General features: G+C 43.9%; 1 protein-coding gene across 1 annotated transcript; it reads right to left on the bottom strand.

Moving 5' to 3' along the window:
- Positions 1-571: 571 nt before the first annotated feature.
- Positions 572-6,467, bottom strand: LOC119489192 (transmembrane protein 26). Its single transcript, XM_037771357.1, has 4 exons — positions 6,274-6,467; positions 3,762-3,906; positions 2,160-2,765; positions 572-778 (listed from the first exon to the last, which is right to left on the bottom strand). Exons 1-4 carry the CDS (start codon positions 6,465-6,467, stop codon positions 572-574), a joined length of 1,152 nt encoding a protein of 383 aa, XP_037627285.1.
- Between the last annotated feature and the right edge of the window lie 2,697 nt (positions 6,468-9,164).

Genomic DNA, 9,164 nt, shown 5'->3' with positions numbered 1-9,164 from the left:
TAAAGCATGCAGTTAATCTGAAGAGGAAAAGGACTCTCTTCACAAGCAAGCGGCTCTTTCATCACCCTTTTGTATTGCCCACATCACGTTGTCACACGTATATCGGATTCTCCCCAATACTCAGGTGCTTAGAGGAAGCCGCGCCCTCGTCTTGGCTCTGCGTGACGCCGTTTGCCTGAGAGTGACTTTGTAAATTGGGCATTATCTTGCACTCTAGGAGCACAGAAATCATTATGTTGCTGGATGAATCAACATCTCAATGGGGGACTCTCCATTAATTTTCTTCTTCTTTCTGTTAAAAGTTGGCTCCACCATCAATAATTTAGACCAAAGTGCCGCCACACAAATGAAACAGAGGAAATAAAGTAGTGCTCTCCAGCAAATCCTCTGAAGGAGGCCTACAGTCGTCTTGCTCATATTCTCTGCTTTATTTTCATAATCAAGCCCATGTAACAGAGGGTGGGAAACACACAAATGCTCTCCTTCTTCTCTCCTCTCTGGCTCTTTATGTTCCTTTCAATGAGAGCTTATTGAAAACAAAGAATCCCCCTCTTGTTCAGAGCTGCTATCGTCATCTTGCAAGCCAGGTGAAGTGCAGCAATTTGATGGACACAGATACAGGGCAGCCTGTGAAAGGCCTCTGATTGAATTGCCACTCGCTGCCGTCGCTCTTCTTCATTCCCAGCCTGCTCAACACGGTGCAAGAGACGCAGAGAGGGTCATCCATAAATGCAGGAGGGGCTTCATCCCTGCCCTCGTTTGACAGGAGCCGTATTGTCTGGATGGAGGTTGAGGTGGGAGGGGATTGTGCTGCGGCTGTTTGTCCCCGCTGTGAAGTGGCTCGAAACATTGAGACCCAGAGTTTCGGCTCAAACATCTCTCTGTCCTTGTGCGCTCTCAAAGAACCTCTCGCTTTTATGCGCCGTGGAGGTATATCTCAAAAGCGCCGTCCATCTCTCGAAAAAGAGAAAACGTTGAGCAAATCATGTTGAACTTGAACAACTCCCACATAATCACGAGTGTGCTTTTTGAGACATAATAAAAATGCACTGAGCTCTCAAACAGGCTGATTGCGCTCAAGAGGAAAATGAACCTTGGAAAATGAAGCAAACCTCTTCACTCTCCTCCTACTTGTTATACTGTTTGAGGTGTCTCTAGATTGCTTACATCAGGCTATTCATTACATAGCCGCTGCCTGAAGGTGACTAAATCTTTGAAATGGATTTATCACATTCCTTACTTCCTCCTCACTGTATCATCAGGTCTTACAAAGAGGAGAGTTCCGTGCTTAAAACCAACAAATGATGAAGTTCAACGCTGCATCCGTGCTTCTGTGTTGCTGTCTCACAGTTTGTTTTTTTCTATGTAACTGGCATGCATGTTCCAGTCAAGTAAACACTGGATATTTGTGTGGTTGACTTGGCAACACTGCCATCTCATGGTGATCAGAATAAAAAAAAAACATTGCTTTTCTGAAGCATCTTTATTAGAAAAGGTTTATTAATTAAGCAAGATGTGTTGTCACCGTCTTACTTTGCCATATTAATTCAATATTGTCTCCTCCTGTCAAAGGCATCATCATGACAATCATTTCATTAAAAATGCACGACATAATGAAATCACCACAAGCTGTTGCTGATTAAAACAAATGTGTTGTACCTGAAAGCACAAAGCTGATTGTGTTTCAGCTTCTTCTGGTTAATTCTCTCATACATCACTGAGATTGACAGTTCGTGTTAAACTTGCAGAACTGGTTTTCTCCGGCGGGTAGAAACCTCCTCTGACTGACTCTTTGGAAGGGTTTTATCAAAGGGGGTTGCATAAATTCATCTCTGATGTTTTCAGTGGGGACTTATTCTCTTCTCTTGTGGTCTATTTCTAGTCACTGAACCTCCAGAGAGCTGAGACTGTCTCTTGAGCGAGGCTGATATGCTGGCAGAGATGGCAGATAGGTTCGACTTTTCTCTTGGTGTGTGAAAGCCGTCCTCGCCCCCCGAGGGCCAAAGTCATGCCTCACGGCATTTTGAGCTTTTCTATACCTGGACACCTCTCTGATCTTCCTCCCTCTTAGTACCCCTCTCTGTGTCTGTATGACAGCTCTGCTCCTCTCCACCTGCTTCCTCCTCCTCCTCCTCCTCCTCCTCCTCCTCCTCCCCAGCCCTTTTGGTTCGACACCGGAGCACCAAAGCAGAACACCTCTCCAGCCCCGATACCCGCTGCTCGCACTGCACCACAAAGATCCTGTAAAGCTCCAAGAGGACGATGAGGATGTTCTTGCAGGTGAAGAAGATCATCAGCTGGTTGAGCACCTGCTCTTGGATCATGAGGTAGAGCCGGTAAAGCAGGAACGGGCCGTCTTGGAGTCCCACTGTGAGCAACAAGCTCCACACTTCACTGGAGCAGCAGGAGGCGAACGATGACGGAGCACCGGGGCAGCGGGAGATGGCACCCATGCTCCTCTGTGGAGGCTCACCTTTTGGGAGTTGTGTCTGGGTCAGCACCAGAGGGAACTGCATGAGCGCCCAAGAGAAGAGGCCCAGGCCCATGATGACGACCGCTCGGTTGGTTTTGACCTCGGGTTCCTTGAAGGTGTCGAAGATGTCCAGGATGTCGGCACCCAGTCCCACGTAGACCATGAGGAGCTGGGAGAGCTGGTCGCGGGACATGTCCCCCTTGGGCATCAGCCAGCGACCCAGAACCAACACTATGAGCATGGTCTGCTCCAGACCAGCCACCCAGTTCTCTGGGTCCAGCTCCACGATGCCCTGGGAGGAGGAAATAGCACCGTGAGGTTACATCAAAAGCGGTCGTCAAGTTCGACAAGTCATTTTCACAGTTTGTGTTACAGAGCAGAGAATTTCCTTTGGATCCTCATTGATTTTCTCTGATATTACAATTATTTTTGATCAATCATTCATACCATAAAGATATTATAACGAATATTTTGCCGCATATTTTACCAAAAGTAAATGCACTGTAGTACGTATATATCCCACAAAATCAATTTGTGTGTAAGCTAGGTGATTGTGAAGGAGAAAGCATAAAGAGCGGCGAACACCGCGTAGGGAGGAGGTATGTCGTAACTTAACTATGATCTTTACTAAACGTAACTAAGTAGTTTTCTTACCTTCAAGTTTTACCTTCAAGCGGAAGTTTATTTTGAAAAGACTGGAGTGGAAATTTAACGCTGGACATTCGTAAGAAAACACACGAAAAATGAGGGATAACCTTTTGTAATTATATGAACCGTTGGATGAGAATACAATGTTTAATATTATATCTTTTTATGTGAAAAAGTTAAATGTGTAATCTATGAAACACATCCATCCAATCATCCATTCAACACGGCGTCTCCTCTCTGTTCTCGATATAACTTGTGAGTCAGCTCCTCATTGTGTCAGGGTTCATTGAGTTTATCCCGACAGCACCCCTTGACATTTCACAACGTTCCCGAAACACTACGTATTCAAGTTTGAAAAGCTGCCACCCAGCCTCGAGCACAGCCAAGGGGCAAAAAAGTTCCCAAATCCTACATGAAAGAAGCTGCACTAAAACCACCCCAGAAGGGGAGAGATCTGAGAGTTTTTCAAGCAGGAGCCTATCTGGACTTCATCTCTGTGTGTCTATTACAACATTTCCTGCAACTAATAGTTTATCCGCCCCCCTTGCTAGATTTAAATCTTATCTGATATCAGGTGTTGCTTTAATGTGGCTGCGTGGAGGGTGAGGCGGGGAGGGCAGTTTTGTGGTGGGACGCCTACCGCTGTGATCGGGATGCCAGCCAGCAAACGAAGCTCAGGGCCCGAGGAATTGTTGACAGGCAGCTTGGACTGCAGCAGGCTCAGCTCCAGGAACCAAATGGACGGGATGACAGTACTGAGGTAGAGGAAAACCATGGGGGAGAACCTAAAAGAGGACCGCCAAAGGAGATGGAGGGTGGTGGGGAAAAGGTGTGGGTAGGTTATTTTTAGTGGCTTGCTTTTCTTTTTTTATTTGCCACCCGCTAAAGAAGAAAGAGCCCCCCTTTTTTCCCCCAAAAGAAGCATCGAATTTCAGACAGGCAATTATTCTCATCATATATGCAAATCCCTCTTGACAGTGCAAAGCCTTTTCCATGAGGAGAGAACTTCAAAGTAAGACTCAGGGAGAAAGAGAGAGGCCTGAAGAAAGCTCGCGTCTGAGGGTGTTCACTGCGAATGTGCCAGGGAGCTACAGCTTTTGAATGAGGCACAGCTTGATGTTGAATGAGGTGTGACACTAAACGCTCGTATCCTTTGGAGACATGCGTAATAAAGGTTGGTGTCAGTTTATGTTTACTCAAGCCAAATATTTTTTTTAAATCCAGCCGGTCAGCCCAGCAGCAGACGTTTTCTCCAGGACTGGAAAAGGAGCGACTGTGACATAGACGTGATAGCAGGCTCACAGTATCGGCTCGGAGAAGAGACAGAGCAATAACACACAGCAGAGGAATAGATTTGTTTTTGATAGACAGTGAAAGAGAGAAAGAACTGCGGAGGATAACAGAGAATTTAGTGGCAGAGAACGTACACAGGCTGCCTCTCACCACCCTGGGCAGATGGGTTGTAAAGTGTTCAGAAGTTATTTACTCCCCTCACAAAACGGGTTTACAAAGTCCTGCTACAACACCTCAATCCTCACGTCACCCCTCGAATAAGAACACAAGCAGGTGGTTTGTTCATGTTTATTTATCCCACAAACACATTTCGGTTTGAAGCCGGAGAGGGAACCTTTTTACAGCTGTTAAATTAATGAGTTCACTTTTGTTGTTTAACCATTAAAAGTGCACGCCAACAATTTAACACATCAAGATAAGTTTCTAAAGTACAAAGTGAAAACAGTTAATATGTCTCAAAAAGAGCTTTGTAAAGCCGGAGATATTGACCCAAGATGATGTCATTAGGGTTAACTTAGCTTCATTTACCAAGCAGGAATGATCTAACAAAGAGACATGATTGAGCTGTGTTTTGGGAAATGTAGGATCCAGCGTTTGTGGCATTTGATATCTCGGCCTTTACCAGATTCATTTTGACCTTTTTCTTTTATTTGTCTCTTGCGAGACCCACAACTTTATGGAAGTGCAATACCGAACTGCTGGAGTAACCCTTCAGTAACCTTGGTTAGACAGAATGGATCAGAGTATTCTGTTATTAACATTATGGTATCAATGTCTGTAATCAAAGCATGCAGATTTTAAGCCATGCTACCAGCGTGGCTCTATAGGGACGATAAAGTTGGTTTGTTGGTCGGTCGGTCCACCACTTTGGTCCAACTCCAAACTGAAATATGTCAACAACAAGTGGATGGAATGCCATGAAATTTTATAGACTGCAGACGATGTCGCCTAATGACTCACGTGATCCTCTGACTTTTCCTCTAGCGCCACCAGCAGGTTGTTTTTTTCATTTGTCCAATACCTGCAAAACTAATGACATCTTGTTTGTGTTTAGTGCTAATTAGCAAATGGTAGCATGCTAGCATTCAAAACTAAGATGATTTACATTATTCCTGCTAAATATTCAGCCCGGTCTCACCAAATGGTGTATGAATGACTCAGTAATTTGTAAATCATTTCGTGTACAATAACAACGCCTTCGTTGCTCTGGGCGTGTCATTTTTTACGCCACGCAGTCTGTACTGACTGCAATGTAAATGCATCAACGTGAATATGCTACGCTCAGAGCTAGTGACGTAGAATAAAAGGTGAGAAAGACTGCTCATGGTGGGCAGGTGGGAGTGGAGTTGGATGGTCCAACAAACACAGGATTTTCAACCAGGAGACCGGCCGGTTTGTGATGTGTTTCCTGTACTTATTTTACGTTGTTTCTGTACGTATTTTACTTAGTTAACATTATTATTTTAAGCCCTATGTTAATGTTTTTCCTAACTCTAACTAAGTGTTTTTTGTTGCCTAAACCTAATTGCGGCCTTTATTGTAGTTTTGTTGCCAGAATATAACCGTAATCGTTTCACGGTAACGCCTTGGCATTAAATGACACATGAAAAGTCTAAAATGCGTTATCATGACACGCGGAATATCCTTAAAATGTTGTGCTATTTATACAGCTTCAGGTTGAAATAGTAGTGTGTTAGCATTGTCATTGGAAACATGCCAGCATGCTGATGTTAGCATTTAGCTCAAAGCACCACAGTGCCAACATTCAGCCTCACAGAGCCTCTAACATGGCTGGTCCAATATTAGCCCCAGATGTCAGCCTAATCCTAGTATTAACACTGTTGTGACCTAAATGTTACCATTTCCACTCTGCGTTCCGGGTGCACTTCAAAGTGACCGCCATTTCCACGCCCAGCAGAGCCACGCCAGTCAGCAGCAGCCAATAGAGTGGCTCCTCTTTAACGGCCACCACGCGCCACACTGTCACCACACCGTGGACCGCAAACAGGAAGCGACTCAGCAAAGCCAGCAGGACGTTCAGGAGACGACACATGGTGCACCACAGAAAACCTGTACAGAAGATAGTTTTATTATGTCAGAGTAGGATTTATAACACCTACTGCCACTTACTTTAAATGATGGAAACGTGTTTTTTTAAATCCAAAAGCTTTGTAAAGGGAGTTTAGGCGGATTTATGAGCCAGTGTATCCCTGGATTTTCCTCTTTCCTTAATTTAATGTATGAAAGCCATTACTAGATTGTTTAATGTTGCTGGATAGTGACTGAACCACTCATGTCTACTGATTTACAGTATGTCAGATGTGGCAGTAATATTAAATAACTAAGGGGAAATCCTATTTGTGTGCCATATTTGCTTTTCAATAAATCATTCTTGCAAGACTGATGAAAGCTAAGAGTTGTTCAGCCATTTGGCACAACTTTAACACAACTTTTGTTAATAACAGTGTCTCAAAAGTTGGAGCAATAAAAGCCTTTATGTTCTTTTGAACCTCATATAGTTTTACTGCAACAAACTTAATGTCCAACAGTAAAGGCTTTTGCAGAGTAAAGAATTGACAAGTGCCAAAGGCCACTTCAACTTGATTGCATTTTGCAATAACTTTAAGCAATAAACTCACAGAACAGTCAGTGTCAGGCAGCCAAAAAACCAAACCAACCATGAAAAATTAGTAAACACTTATGTAACCGCCTGCTTCATTACACATCTTATCCCCCAGTTGAGCTTTTATTATCAATAACTATTGCATGATGCCTGTGTGCAAACAGTCCTCGCTGTCAATTAGTCAGCTTAGGATAAATGCTTCGGAGCTTCGGGGGAATTCAAAGCAAGCAGCGATTAGTAAGCAAAACTTAGAGAAAGTGATCTGCAGTCACAATTAAAGGATTCCAGAAGGCTTTGCTTAAATCTGATCTCTGGATCTCTGTGGATTATTGTGATGACTTGATGGTTTAAATGTGATTAAGATGAATACCATATAACCCACTTTGATTCCAGCCAGGGACTTTAGTTGAAGATCATATCCCTTTCGTGTTCCCCATGTTTCCTGTTTGTATCTGCTATGACTATATTTACATGCACACTAATATTCCACTAGTATTACAAATATGGCAATATCCCAAATTTGATATGGGTCATGTAAACAGCATATTCTGTTTGGATATTCTGAATGATGTATGGAAACATACAACTAAACTGCTTTCTCAATTATGTTTTGAGGGAAACATTTTTTCTCCCGGATTACTGTCCTAACTACTTGGTTAGGTTTAGTAAAAACATCATGGTTTGGATTAAAATGACTATGTTTGTTACGTTATTAAGTTACGGACGTGAATTAAAATAAGTCAACATTGATTTTTAGTTTCACACGAGACAGGAACAATGATCTCCAGGGTGAAAGTCCTGTGTTTTTTTTCGTACGTAATCTGCGACAAAATACGTTTGCCCCGAAATAGGGGGTTGTATGGGTGTTTTACAACCTGGCAACCCGACATTGTGTTATTAATTGCTTATAACTGAGCTATAGAGCATTAGCAAATGCTGTATTAAATAAATAAATTAGTTACTTATGTTTTTAACCCTTTATAAAGTGTACCTTCTATTTTGGAGTAAAAGCCAGCAAATAACTTTTTTATGACTTTTTTTTAACATATCTATAAGCCTTGAACAGAATCCATGCAGTATGTATGGTGCATGTGCATGCAGTACAGACCGACAGTGTGACCTGGACTCCTCGCTGAGATTTGGTGGAGATCCGTTTCTTCAGTGTATTTCCCAAAAGTTCTCGAATGAAATACCAGAACAGTCACACACAGCGAGCAGCCCTGTATCTGTCCGATTTTGCCAGCCACCTCCTGGACCCACTGGATGTGTCGGCATGTCAAAGGTGTGCGTGTGTTCCTGTGTGTGACTCCTGTTTAAGTCCACTGAAGTGGAGTATCAGTGAGCGTTAGTGTGTCCCATAAGTGTATGTGTGTGTCTCCGTCCCCTTGGTGCCATTGTAGGAGATAACGTTTCCTGCCCCCCCCTTGCGCCCACATCTTCATCGCCATCCGTCATGATGTCATCTCTCCTGGCCCAGAACAAAGTTATCTCCCTGGGAGAAGCCGGCCTGTCGCGCTCCCTGTTCAGAGAGCACCCAGCCCTGCCCTGCTCCCACCCATTGCCTGCTCTGCCTCCGCGCTGCTGGCCCTGATAACAGCCTCGCTCTCTGGCCTCATGCACTCACAAAAACACGGAGCAACAAGAGGGAATAGAGATGCTGACGGCCCCCAGGGCAATCTCTACAGGAGTGTGGTGGATATATATGTTACTGCTATTGCATCAGAATGAGGATGCTGCGTGGGTCGATGCTGTCCAGGAACGTCAATCCACTAAACCATCTAAAGTGGAACTGACAAGATGTTTAGTATTATTCGATAAGTGCGTGAATTGTAAACATTGGTCACATATATGATGGTATTTTTGCCACCTGGGGGCAGCGGGAACAAGCTGTAAAATGTATTTACGCATCATTTGTTCACCAGCTAAAGTCGCTGGCTATGTCAATCTGTTGTTGGGTGCTGGGCTGGTAGTGTACAGCAGAGTTTTTTTGCTGAAAACAGCTGCCTGCTGCATCTGGAAACGAGGTTGATGAGAGCAGTGAGACTGAACCACAAAGTTAAGTTGTGGGCAGTAAAACCAAAACAATGAGCTGAAAGGCACTTAAGCTCCATAGAGCTGAGGGGGACA

The sequence above is a fragment of the Sebastes umbrosus genome, chromosome 6 (assembly GCF_015220745.1).
Source record: "Sebastes umbrosus isolate fSebUmb1 chromosome 6, fSebUmb1.pri, whole genome shotgun sequence".
Lineage (NCBI taxonomy): Eukaryota > Metazoa > Chordata > Actinopteri > Perciformes > Sebastidae > Sebastes > Sebastes umbrosus.
The sequence above is the reverse complement of the archived record's forward strand: the minus strand, read 5'-3'. Positions and strand labels throughout refer to the sequence as shown.

What these genes read in the sequence shown, in the direction of transcription:
- LOC119489192 (XM_037771357.1), bottom strand. Translation starts at nt 6,467, where the DNA reads ATGTGTCGTCTCCTGAACGTCCTGCTGGCTTTGCTGAGTCGCTTCCTG. An exon ending in CGGAACGCAGAGTGGAAATG is followed by an intron (nt 3,907 to 6,273) that starts GTAACATTTAGG and finishes GTCCTCTTTTAG; the next exon opens with GTTCTCCCCCATGGTTTTCC. An exon ending in TCCGGTGTCGAACCAAAAGG is followed by an intron (nt 779 to 2,159) that starts GCTGGGGAGGAG and finishes ACCTCCATCCAG; the next exon opens with ACAATACGGCTCCTGTCAAA.